The sequence below is a fragment of the Pteropus medius genome, unplaced genomic scaffold (genome assembly GCF_902729225.1).
Source record: "Pteropus medius unplaced genomic scaffold, Ma_sr-lr_union100, whole genome shotgun sequence".
In the NCBI taxonomy this organism is placed as follows: Eukaryota; Metazoa; Chordata; class Mammalia; order Chiroptera; family Pteropodidae; genus Pteropus; species Pteropus medius.
In genome coordinates this window covers 2507725-2521871 of record NW_024353908.1, presented here as the reverse complement: position 1 = coordinate 2521871, position 14147 = coordinate 2507725, and the positions used below count along the sequence as shown (strand labels likewise).

General features: G+C 35.7%; 1 protein-coding gene across 1 annotated transcript in view; it reads right to left on the bottom strand.

Moving 5' to 3' along the window:
* Positions 1-14147, bottom strand: part of CPB1 (carboxypeptidase B1) — a 30888-nt gene that overhangs the window by 5479 nt on the left and 11262 nt on the right. Inside the window, exons 4-9 of the mRNA XM_039851741.1 lie at positions 12829-12928; positions 12641-12742; positions 11702-11803; positions 9158-9268; positions 8979-9069; positions 8131-8333 (exon numbers count right to left, since the gene is read on the bottom strand). Of these exons, the coding sequence (XP_039707675.1) occupies positions 8131-8333; positions 8979-9069; positions 9158-9268; positions 11702-11803; positions 12641-12742; positions 12829-12928 (709 nt within the window). The remainder of the gene's footprint in view (positions 1-8130; positions 8334-8978; positions 9070-9157; positions 9269-11701; positions 11804-12640; positions 12743-12828; positions 12929-14147) is intronic.

Genomic DNA, 14147 nt, shown 5'->3' with positions numbered 1-14147 from the left:
AAGCTGCCCTAACTCTCTTAGGGAGCATTGAGTCCCCTCCTTTGTGAGGGCTCACACCTCTATCAGAGTTTCTATCACTCTATGCTGTAATCAGTATATTTTTTTGCATTTATTTATCCCCCAACCCCCACCCCAGGGGAACTCCTTTTGAGAAGAGATTCTTAACTATTCATTTTGTGTCCTCAGAGGATTGCACAGCACCTAGCACATGGTTGCTTGAATGAGTATTATTTTAGGACTTCAGGGCATTAAAGATGGGCCTGATTGGATGTGTCTGCAGAGTGCTGAGCTCTGCAAAAGTTGAACTATAACCCACCTGTGTGGAGATTGGGGATGCTTGTGGGGTGGGTGGCAATACCATGTAGTGATAATTGACGGGTTGCCACATTTAGACATTGACCTCTGCTGTTCACTTTACTTATTTCCATTAATTTTTTAAAATGAAATCTGTAGACCCTTTCTCTCAGTCCCTCAAAGCCAAGACAAAAAATGTCAGAACAGACATTAATGAACCAAAATATCATATTTTAAATTCCAATTATCTTAACAAAAACCCCTGTTATCAGTGTGGGTCTTTTCTTTTGAAGAGTTCAAATACTTTCACAAATGTTACTCATTTATCTTCCCAACGTTATCTGTCCACATTTCATCGACGCAGAATTTTCTAACAGAATGGAATGCTATGGAGGGTAGCATGCTCAGTGGGAATGTTTCAACCAAGCTGGGTGGCTGACCCCTGCCAGGAATAGGAGAGAGAGAGTCAATTCCTGCATTCACTCAAATGTTAGAGTGGTAACTCCTTTCCCTTGCTTGGCTCTGTAAAAATGGACTAAGACGGCTGACCAAAGACTCACAGAAGCAATAGCACATCAGAGAATGTGATCTACATCTTGAAAAACTCCAATTAATGACACTTTCTATACAACCTGTCATTTGAGGGACATCTTATATCCTTGCTCAATGGGTTCAAAATAAGAACTAACATTTACATAAAACTTAGACTCTACAAAGAACTCTCGATAAGAGCTAGATATTTTTATCCCCATTTTACAGATAAAAGAATTGAAACTCAGAGAGGATAAAAGAACTTTCCCAAGGGCACGCAGCCCTGGTAAGTGGCTGACTTGAGCTAGGTTCTTCTTGCTTTAAATCCTGTGCTCTTTTTCACTTTTTCTTGTGGCCTTCAAATACTTCAAACGAAGTGTTGCTGGAGCTGGTTTTACCAATTGTAAAGAACAGATGGAAGCTAAATATAAATCAGCCTTAGAGAAAACTTTGCTTTCAGTCAAGGCCAAACATGGCCAGCCTTTATTAATCCTTAGATATGAGATTCCTACCACGTCTTATGCATGTTCTCTTTTGTCACCTGTTTTCTTAAAAAGAGGCCTTGGTTATAGAGCAAAAGACAGAGAGAATCTAAAATGTCACATCTAACTCAAAGCCCAAGAGACAAAGGACCAACTAGTGTAATGTTCCCACAGGCTCTGAGCTCCAGGGGGCTGGTGAGATGAATAAGGTGAGGGTGTTTTTTTCCACAGACCTGTGTTCCCAGGTACATGTGATCAGGAAGCCCCTGTCTCATGACCATGCTTATGGTCCTCATTGCAACCTCCACATACACAGCTAGTGTCATGACAGGGCGGGCTGCCTCTAATCCTCCACTGGTCCATTATTACAGTACAAAAAAACAAAAGCCCCAAACGGACTTGGAGGATAAACCAATTCAAAGGAAATTTTCTTCAGAACTTTGTTTCGAACCTGAAGTCCTGAGTTTAATCATTCCTCTGGGTGGATGCTTGTGATAATGGAAGCATCAAAATGATCTTTAACTGTAGTTTCCTTCCTCTGTTCTGTGATAACGGGTAACTTACACCAAGGGACCAATGAGGAATTTAACTTTTATAATTTTGATGTAAAAGGAGAAGTCTGCAAGGCCTACAAGCAGGCCCTGAGAAGAGAGCCTTTGGGACTTGAAAAAACAAATATATTTCTGAGAAAAAGAAAGAGGGTAAACAAGCACAGCTCTTAGAAAAAGGCAAGGAGTTAGGGAAAAGCTTGGCTTAGGAGAGAAGAGTCTGCCTATCTCGGCAGAGCCCATGGGGAATGTGGGAATGTTTTCACTGATGTAAACCAAATTTTTTCTTTGGCTGATCTACAGACATATTTTTAAGCTCTTTAAAATTCAAGGAGAATGTGAAGCGTGAGTCAGCTGAAATTTTAAAGTCCAGATAATTTTTTTTGGTGGAAGTGGTGCTTCTTCCAAATAAAGATTAAAAAATAGATAGAGAAGAACAGGGTCTCTTGAACTTCAGATTTGCAGAACGTTGTAAACTATTTGTGAGGAGGGTGTAAGATTCTGTGAAAGCCAGGCACTTTTGGCTAGGAATGCATCTCTGCTCTTATCTTTGTTTAAAGCAGGATTTTTCAATTTCAGCACTCTTGACCTGTGGGCTAGATAATTCTTTGTTGTGGAGATGACCTGTGCATTCTAGGATGTTTATCAGCATTCCCTGGCCTCTGCCCACTAGATGCCAGTAGCACTCCCACAGTTATGACAGCTAAAAATGTCTCCCCAACATTGCCATATGTCCCCTAGGGTCAGGAAGGGGGCAAAATTAGGAAAAAGGAAAGTCAGATAAAGAATGTAATTATGGTAAAAAGAGTGTATTTTATAGAAAAAATTTAAAGAGGAAGAGAACTGGCTTTAAAGGTGCTCTGAATCATTATTTTTTTCTATTGACAATAGTGCAATTGTCCCCTAAACACTGCTTCTAGTTCATTCCTGTTAAAATGATCACTACCATCAGGGTTGCCAGATTTAGCAAAAAATATAGGATACTCAGTTAAATTTAAATTTCAGATAAACAATACTTTTTCAGTATAAGTCTGTCTCATGCAATATTTGGAATACGCTTAAACACTAAAAATTAGTTGTTGTTTATCTGAAATTCAAATATAGCTGGGAGTCCAGTATTTGACCTGCACTACTATTTACCAGGTCACTGGCTCCAGGTCCTCGCTATGATACAGGATTCATTTAAGTTCCTCCATAATCTGGTTACCTCACTCCCACTCTTTTCTCACAAGAACATTCAAAACAGGCTGACTCCCTTCTACTCCACTCCATTTTTCAGTCCCACTGTTGCACATTCACTGTCCCTTCTCTTTGCCTAAAATGAACTCTTTCCTTCCTTTGCCTCCCAAATTCTGCCCATCCTCCAAGGCTCACAACAAATTGTATCTGCTCTCTATAACCTTCACTGAATAGCTTCATCACATATTGCTATATCCCTGCCCTGAATTCCTATTACGGTGCCTAGTTGGAAACACCCGTTCTGCACTTCTCTTGAATGGTATCTGATACCCGAGTCTTACTATTTCAATAAGCTCCTATGTTCTCAATCACAGGAACCATGTTATGCTGAACATTTAATAGGTGCTTGGTAAAATTTCTGGTAATTGCCTGAAGAACAATACTGACCAGGCCCCGTAGGAGAATTCTTACAGGCCAAGAAGTCACTTAAAATGTATTAATGGTAAATCAGCAACCAGTTTCTCTAATCAAAGAAATTCTGCAATTGTCATTTAATTATTTATTATTATTATTATTATTATTATTATTATTATTATTATATTATTACTTTTTGCTTTTTTAAGTGAAATGAGAAATTCTGAGAAAATTCCTGAAGCAAATGTTTTGTGGCTCAAGTCCTGTCTGCCTTAGCTGCTGGTAGCCTGTCTGACAGTGGGACTGTGGCCTTGTTACTCTTATTAGTCAGGGACATGGTGACAGCTGTGATTGGGTGTGCACATGGCCCTGCAATTGTCGACCTCCTAATCACAATATTGCTTCCCTCTGAATTTTATGTTTATCTCTACCTAATCATAGTCTTGTTTTATACTCACATGTTTGGGTGGAGCAGTGGATTTCTATCTTGATGGCTCATTAACTAAACTGCAATTAAGAGGTAGTGAGGTACCACTAGACTGGAATGTGTTAGACTTGAGAAATAGATTTCTATCTTTTGGTCAAGTTTAATAGTTTTTCAGAAAGACTGTCCCCTTTCTCCTGGTTAATGAATACATATCTATGGAAATACAGGCTGGAACCATAAAGACTGGGCCCTGAGAAGTCAGGTATCTAAATTCTTAGCAAATGTCCAAGGACAGATTTATGAAAGGCTTTTTCTGATGAATGTTCTTCTGCAAAACAGCTACATGGGGTACCAACATAGAACATGGCCATACAAATAGTTGTGTTTGTCTTTGGAAATTAGGGCTGCCTAGGAAATTCTTCGAGATCCACTGGTTCTAGGGCCTAGACTGCCTCTACTACTGCTGTTGGCTCAACCAAGGCTTCATTGTCTCGGCTGAAAAATGAGAAAACAGAAGCAGAGAAATTCCAAGATTTCTAACTGAAAAATTCTGTGCTTCTAATGCAGATATGTGGTGTGAGATGCATGCCCTGGATCTTCATCTTTATATGTAGAGTGCACATCAGCTTTTCATTGGTCACTTTGGGGAGTGGGTCAAGATATCTTGTTGACCTGTTATTATTCTGGGTTCCTGCTTGAACTTAGAAGTGGTATAATAATACTAACTATTATTAACAGTGTCATGTAAGCCTCTTTGTGGGGAAAGGTGGGCCAAAGATTGGGATCTTCTTCATACTCAATAAATGCAAAGATATGGATAAGTTTGGGAGTCTTTTCAATTATGTCTCCTAGTTTTTATTTCTGACAGTAAAGAAGTCATACAATTCAATATTTAATTATCCTTTTACATTTTGGAAATGTAAGTATATTCTGTATCTGGGCCTTAAAACTTCCTTTGAAGATAGTGATACTTTATATTGAAAAAATCAACAGTGAGGATCTGGATAGTTTATGAAATCATTGGAAACTCACAGTGTACTTAGTATTCTTTCTTTAAATAATATAGTATGTGTAAAAGTGGATTGCAAACTGGAAAGCATGTAAGATAATATTATGCATGTAAGATAATATTATGATTCCTCATGCTTTTTACTGATCCACTAAAGATATATATATATTTTTTGGTAGCCTTCTTTGTAATCCATGATATTACTTCTGTTTTTTTACTTCATTGATTTTTTGCATTTCTACCTCTGCCTTTCTTTCCTCTGAAGGTTGTCTCATTATACGAGCAACTGTCAGGCAATCTACATGTAAGATATTTCAGAAATGAAGCCACAAAAATTTTCATCATGACTCAGATATCAGAAGATTGCTACTTATGATATGTCCTAGATTTGGGTAAAGAATGCTAATATAAATACAGAATAATTTCCTTCAACCTAGAGTCTTATTCTCCTTGAAGCACTAATTTTTGCTACAAAAATAATGTTATAAGCTTTATAAGTATAAAGAGAAATAAGAATTATATATGAATATATAGAATATATATTCCAAATTTTGTATGAGGCAAAATCTGCTTTGCATTTCTTTAAGAATATTCTGACTTAAATAATGTGGTATGCCCAGAATTTATCCTCGTGATCTTTTTCTGCCTTTTATTTTCTGCCGTATGATCCCACTTTTCTGAGAATTAATATGGAGGCACTAGATTTGGATGGAACATTCACCTTTCTAGATCAAGACTTTTACTTTTTCCCCTTGATACCCTCATAACAAATGGAAACCATGAAAAAACTAATGTTTTTCTCTTTGAGAGACTCAAATTCTCTTTTGACTATCCATATATTTGTAATAACACTACAGTTATCAGTTGTTCTAGCAAAATGTGCTTAGGAAGTAAGTGATTTGGAATTATACAAAACAATAAAAAGATTAAAAGGATTTGTAGTTATTCAAAAGATTTAAGTTGCTTTGGGTTGCCAAATTAAACTCAGATCTCCAGTGAATTAAATAATCAAATAACATTTACAAGTGGCATTTATATTTCTTTAAAGATGCTAGACAAAAGTTTAATCATAAAAAAATTATTGGAAATTAAAGTAACTTTTAAATTAACTAGAGCAATGTAAGTGCAATTAAGTTTTGCATTTTAGTCACCTATCTTATTTAGCTCTGGAAAAGATAAGATGTAGCATGTACGATTCCTTGAATTTATTAGTTCTATGAGTATAAAAATAAGATTTATTCTGTGGTTTGTACTTTTTTGAGAATAGATTATGAATATTTTACTTTTATATAATTCTGTTTATTCCACTTCTTTGCCAATTAGAATTTAAAAACAATTTCAGAAGACAAGATTTCTAATATCTTTTTTACTATTACCTCTTTTCTTGATTTGAAATGAAGAGGTGATTCTTAGAGAACAGTATCAGTGGCTCACTTTCTGCTGGAATGGCTTCACACACCACTTGGGGTGCATGTGAATTGGCCCACTAAACCCACTAATTCTGAGTTGTGGGTCTTTTCCTGCATAAAACTCCCATAAGCAGTAGCAAAAATTATTCAGCATATTCTAAAGATAGAACTTACTTGATTCTTTTTTAAAAAAGGATAATCTTTAGACTTTTAGAGTAGCCCAGATACTGTGCTGTTATTGTATGGAGCCAATGGAATGACAAAGCTTTTCATTGCTAAAAGGGCTTAAATCGATTCTCAAAATAAGAAAAGGTATAGAAACCTTGTGAGGCTGTTCAATTCCAAAGTACACGTTGAGCTTTTCTGTTAGCATTAGTCTTTTAGAATTTATGTTTAAAACTAGTTGCTATTAAGCAAACTGGATATTGGTTATTGTTACTTAATATGGTTTACAATTTTGGTTTTACTATTTTACTTATTAACTCATTAGTGCTTAGTTTTTATGGCTTTGTCTTTTTCTCTTCTGATGTGGTACAATTTAAACATATTCACACAAATTAAGCAAACGACATAGCCCACTGCCTCTCCTCTGGTGGCCAGAAATCTAGGACTGAAGTGAGGAGCTAACCACACCCATTTCTGGGACCTCAGACCTGTGACCGCCCACTGGGGACACTGACAGACCAAGTGTAACTGGAAAACTGAAATATTTAATGGTTCTAACTAATGATGTTTTCTTTTGTGTTTTGGCTACAAATAGAGACAATGGGAAACTTTTTGGAAAATAGTATTTTTTTAAAGGACTTGGCCAACTGACAATTAACAATCATTTTTCTAAGAGGTTGAGTTATTTTTCCATTTTGTTCTTCACAAAATATTTACAGCATTACAAATTTTATTTGGTCTCCGAAGAACTAAATCTGAAAGTACAAAACAACAGTTTCCCTTTGTTAAAGTTACTGGGTTTTCAAATTTATGTATTTAAGGTAAGCCAAAATCAGTGTCATTGTCTAAGTGGAATACTTTTCTGTTATTTATTTATTTATTTATTTATTTATTTATTTATTTATTTTTGGCATAACTCAAATGCTTTAAATCTTAATCTTGTTCTTTTAGATCAGGTCCCAACTTCTGGCAGCCAGATGTTTCATAAATTAAAAAAAAATAGTTTGAAGAATTCAAACCTTATTTAAAAGAATTATGCATTGATGTGTGGTATTTGTTAATGTGAATGTTATAAAACTCATTTAGCTTTTGATGTTATTATATCTTGATTTTCCAACAACATTGCTAGTTTTTTGAGTGAGGAATACTTAAATTTCTTTGCATTATTTTCTATATCTAGTAAGGACCCATCACTCATTTGTTCATTGATTGATTTACTTCTGTGTCTCACTTAATCAAACAGTGAAATAAGGATCTCAATTTTAGGATCTTATCACTTCCCCAGTGTCAACCAAATGTGCCACATTCCTAATGACATCTGTCATGCTCTGCCTATGTCAAATCCAGCTCAGGGCAACTTGACAAAAACAACTTTCTGATTAAGATAATGAATGAGATGAAGAACTTTGATTATCCCAGATGCATCTGAAATCATCATGTGAGTCAGTATTGTAGTGAAACAGGAGGAAGTAGAACTATTGTCTTTGAAGATTAATGAATAAACCACATGGGTACCATTCTCTACATCAAAATAATATTTCTTTTAGCTAATTTATCTAGCCAATTTCAGATTCTTTGTAATGGAACTTCCAGAAATTGTTCTTACAGTTTTTTTAAAAAAAGTAAAAAATTTCAACAGTGAAATACTATTTCTACTATCATGACTACTTACCAACTCAGCATTGTTCTCTGTGAGTTTGTAATCATAGGAGTAAGGGTAAAGCAGCATCTGGGAGTATGAGTGGATCGTCAGATATGCTTTGATGGAGGCGAGGTTTTTGCGGATGAAATTAGCCAGGGCCTTGGTCTCTTTTTCAGACTCTGCAGCAGGTCCACAGTAAGTTTCATCACAGGGCTTCTGAGAGGCTCCGATTGCTGGAAAAACATACATTATTGTTAATGGTAAATGGTCTTCTACTGAAGTTCTCACAAGGCGTGTTTCAAACTTTCAAATTAGAGAGTTAAAAACAAGTGGTTTTCACAGGACTATTCATAATCATCCTCATATATGTATACGTTTAGTCACAAGATTAGGGTAGTAAGTTTTTAAGTTAACAGTAAAAAGTTGCATGTGAAATCACCAATGTTTTCTTATGTAGTATTATATAATTAGGTCAATGTAGTGTAAGAAAATTAATAAGTATGGGACAAAATATTATCCATGAGAAATTTTTTGTGCTATTGTAATTATTTTCTGAGAGTCTCATCACGATTTTATCCAAATAACTATTTAACGATGGTCTCCTCTAAATTGTACATTTCACAAGTAGTAGAAGTAAGTCTGGCTTTTTCAGTCTTGTGCTTCCAGCATCTAGCACAGTTGGGAACACAATAGAGCACATAATACATTTTTATTGACTGAAGAAATAAACTGTTTATTGTCTATGCTTTCAGAAGTTAGAATTCTAAAATATAAAATTTTACATTTTTCTTGTTTTAGACACTATTGTGTTTTTCTACGTTATTTTTTCGGCCATGCTTCTCCACAGACACATGCAAAATGGTCAGCCAGATACTTACTGCACCAGCCAGCATTAAAATTTCTGTTGGGGTCTGTGCCAATGCAGTTAGTTCCAGCATGGGTGGAGCGAGTCTTTCTCCACATTCGGTTCTGAAAATGGTTTATATGGTTAGGACAAGTATAATAGAAAGTGGTCAGTTTTAATTTCATCAGCACCTCTCAGTATTGGTTCACATACCTTGTTCCAGGTGTAGACGTAGCCATCAATATTGAGCACAGGCAAGATATAGAAGTCTAACTTGTTGAGAAATTCTGTCATGTGGCTTTCATGTCCGTAGGTGCGAACAGCCTGTGTATGAATTATGAAGCAGAATTTCATGTAGAAATGAAATGTATGATGCTGCTAACATTTACATAGACTGGATAAATGTTGACTTTGGTAATGAAAGCAGTGTCCCTTATGAGGTAAATATTATTAATGTTTAAAAATCAATTAGCAAAATACTACTAGTTTTGTTTAAAATACTTGTTTCCAGGATATTCTATTTCATCCCTATATAACCCACAGAATTATTTCTTTATTTTAACTTTTTATTTTAAAGATGAATAAAGACTTAAAAAAATTAAAAACTTTTAAAAATAAAATTAAAGACTTTTAAAGAATGTATGTACTCACTTCCTTTGAAATAATGATGGCGATAACTATTTTTTAAAGTTAGTAGGATATGAGGGTAAGACCCATTTCTAGTAAGTTAGGAATGTCTACGGGTGGCTATGCATTTTCCTCATAACATCATCCAGAAACATTTAATTTTTATGAAAACTGTAGATAGTCTCATCAGAAGGAGTGTCTGACATGGCAGGAGAATAAGAAAGTCTTCCATTATGAAATGAGCTCACACTGATGGATTTTGGGGAGCCTCTAATTAAAGCATCAAGCTGCATCATGATGGAAATCTTCTCCTTACTCCTCTACTCCTTTTTCTTGAGAAGGGAACACTGTTAAGGGTTTGGACTAGTTCTCCAGGCTGAGTAATGTGGACACCTATCTATGAATGAGGACCACATGCCCATTTATTATGTTCTCTTAGTCACAGTCCCTCAGCCCTAGAATCATTTTAACTTAAATTCTTTTCTAAGCTCTCTCAAATAGACTTTAAGATATTTAAGGCTTCTATGTGTTAATAATTTTTATATACTCTTTGTGACTCTATACGTGTATATTCATTACGATAACATACGATAAAGCATGAGTTTTTTAGGTTGGAGCAGCTATAGAACCATATTCTTTTAATGATCTATGATTGGAGATAACCAAAGTAATGATAAAAGCTCTATCCTTCTAGAGGACAGATGGCGAGACATACACTAAAGTTAAATGGTGCCCATTGGACACATGTTTAAAAAATAAAACCATACAAATAGAGACAGAAGTGCTTCATGGATAAAGATTTATATTGTATATAATAATATTCTTGTATTTTAAATCACATTAATATTTTAAACCTTGAATTTTAAAATAATTTTAGACTTTTAGAAGAATTGCAAATACAGAGTTCCCGTATACCCCTCACTCAGCTTTCCCTTATGTTACCATCTCACATAACCATGGTACAGTGATCAAAGTGAGAAAATTAACATTTGTGGAATACCATAAACTAAATTATCGGCTTTATTCAGATTTCAGCAATTTTTTCACTAATGTATTCTTTCTGTTCTAGCACCCAATCTAGGCTCCTACCTGGCATTTGATTGTCATGTCTCCTTAATCTCCTCTTATCTATGACGGTTCCTCAGTCTTTCTTTGTCTTTTTTGGCTTTGACACTCTTGAAGAGTACTGGTCTGGTTATTTTGCAGAAGATCTCTCAATGTGGGCTTGTCTGATTCTTTTTTATTATTAGAGAAAGCTTATGTATTTTGAGGAAGAATATCACAAAAATGATGTGCCTTTCAGTGCATAATATCAGGGTCCATGGTACTGATTATGTCTAATACTGGTGATGTTAACCTCAATCACCTGGTTAAGGTAGTTTCTGTTGGTTTTCTCCACTGGAAATTTTTATTTTGTAAATTTATATATATTTTGGGGGAGATACTTTGAGACTGCAAATATCTTATTTCTCTTTAAGCTTTTACCTATTGGTTTTTATACCTATTGTTGATTTTCTTGAAACAATTATTACTATGGTATTCTAATGGTGATTTTCTATTTTGCTCATTCTTTGTACATTAGTTAGTTGTGATTCTGTAAGAAAGAATTATTCCTTTTCTCTTATTTATTTATTTAACTGTCTAATTATATCAATATGGGCTCATGTATATTTAAAACTTTAATTTTTAAAGGGCTTTCACATATCTCTTATCATTAGAATTATAAGGAATGAAAACAGTATCATTTAGAGAAGTGACTAGTATGTACTGCTTTCTTTTACGCTGAAGTATACAATGACTATTATCTAGGAGATAATGATCAGGTTAGTGGTTTATCTACAATTATTAACTTTTAAATTACCTATCCATCATACTACCTGTCAGCCTCTCCACTGAGTGTGAAAGTTCAGATGAATGAAATCCAAATAAAATTTGCTAAATGCTTTTTAAAAATTCTTGCCTTATAAAGGTCTCTTGGTGAAAGTTGAAATTAATATCCAAAAATGGGAGCATGGAGTTATGATTTTTTTTTCTGTTATTCTCTTTTATTTTAGCTAGGTTATAAGGAATGGATTGAAGTAAAATAATACTTTCTACTTCTCTCTGCCAAAAATCACTCTAGATACTGACCTCTCTCACAAACCACTGGCAAAATGCAGGGGAAATCCACTCTCTGGCATGGAAACCACAGTCCATGAAAATGGCAGGCTTATTTTGTCCAGCTTTGCCAACCTATTGCAGACAAAAGGAAAAGGAAAACTGATTCATCACATTCAGGGCTTAACACTCGCTATCCTTCTGGGCTTCAGATTCAACAGGTGAAACCTGACAGCAACAAGAGATATATCCCATGATTAAATTAAAACATAATACTAGCACAGTATGTTCTTGACACAGCATTTGAGCCGAAGGCTTACATGTCTGTTTATTACTTTTATTAAGCTTGACAGGCTCGTATTTTCAGAAGATGCTTGATTACTCTGCTTAATTGTACTCACGTGGAGGTTATTTTCAGCTGCTATTATTAGGTGACATGACCAAGACAACTGGATGAGTAATTAGAAGTAATCATGATTGTTGCTAATCTTGTAAGAATTTTTCCTTCTCTCCCACTTATTCCTCATCTTTTTACTTTCTTCATTAGAATTACGTGACAAAAATGGCATTAGAGGATGGCAGAAACAAATTGCTGATATGCTTTGTAATGTTGTCTGATAGACATGAAGTTTATGAACCTTTTTAGCAAATGAATTTGCAAACAACATCTGGGAGAGAAGAATTTCATCAAGGTAGATGATCATTTACATTGCTTACAGGAATGTGGTCAAATTTATGGGACATCTCTTATTTAATTGTATTTTTCCTTTTGAATAAATAAAAATAATGATTTAAAAATCCACACATGATAAAAGAAGCTGGGGAATCCATTTGATTCCCTGAGAGATACAGGCAGGGAAGGAATTATAACAATATTGGGGATGAGCATATCTGTGAAACAGATGTTAATGTGTTAGAATTCATTGATTTAAAGCCCTCGGGTATGGCAAGGTCAGGGCTAAAAACAATTACCTTGAGGAGGTACATAGTGCGTCCTTCAAATGTGGTGCCGATGGCACTGCGAGAGATGAGGTCTGGGTTCTCCTTGGCAACTTGTTGAGTCCAAGCCTCTATCTACCAAATGGAACCATGTGGATTAATGTGACATTCTTGGTTCGATTCCTAAAGCAATGCCTGACTAAATCATGTGCACATCATACCGTTTCCCATTTGTTGTACTTCTCATAACTGTGTCCAGTTGCACGGGCGTGGCTATCAAACTGAGCCTCCAGCATAGATCTCAGGTTGCTTATCAATACTCTGCAATAAACCAAAATGGGTGCTCCTGTGAATATAAATGTATTTCCCAGTGAACACATGTGAAAACGCAGAGTCACTGCATTAGTAGATGGTACGACACATTCTCCATGGAGTCACGTGTGTTCTCTGATTGTTCCAAATGTTCTTCAACCTCAGCTGATTATCATAAAGATTGAATAAATCATTGAGAAGGATACTGGAGAATGTGAGCAAGGCAGACTCTTCCTTGACCCAATTTCACGTATTTGGGTATCCTAGGAACCTAAACTTGGAAAATGGTTTACCCTGGTACCTGGGGTATTCTAGGTCAGGTACCTAGAATACCCTATGGGCTGCCATGCAAAAGCATGCACCTGAGTCCTATCTGTGGTCTTTCTTCCTCAGGATTTCCCTGGTTTAGCACTAAAGGTCTCACGTCCCAGAACCTACTCAGTCCCAGGTAAACTGAGCCAGTTGGTCACCTGAGATCTTTCTCTAGGTTTTGAGAAAAGTATCTTGATGGGTGGAAATAGAGAAATATTAACAAGCTAAAAATTTATTACAGAAAAGAATACTGGGTTTAAAGGCCTACTTCCTGCTTGCCTGTTTTTCGGCTGGTTTAAAGTAATCTAAGAATAGTTCTCTAGTAAGGTAATATGGAAATTGGTGACAGAAACTTGAGGCCTGCTTATTTCTATAAATGATGCTTCAGGTGAAATTTCCCATTATAAGAGGTAGGCCTGAGGGTGTATATATGTGCGACTTCGTTTCTGTTTGCTGCTTGTCAGTGGAAAGTGTGTTCTGGAGGGACAAAATTTTATGAGCATTAATGTCCTTAGTCACAGTGCCGTGAATATTATGGACAGAGGCCAGCTTGCAGAAATGTCTATTAACCACAGTCAAGCCTTGAAACGTTTTTATCTGACACACAGAGAACTGCAGTTGCACATCAAAAGTCTACTTCCCCTCCGGCTGCCCCAAGGGCGTTCTGATGAAGTATGTCAGAGACATCCTCTGAACCTCCCTCCTGGTCTCTCCATTTGGTTAACTTGGGCATGAACTCGTGTCTGTTTATGGAAAGTGCTATAAATTAATACTAAATGATATTTGCTTCCTAGCAAAAGGCAAATACTGTCTTAAGGTCTTAAGGTAGATTTTGTTTTAAAGGAAAAGGAGCAGATTTTAAAATTTATTCTATGGAAAGAAAATTTCTCATTGAGCAGCCATCAGTACTTTGTTA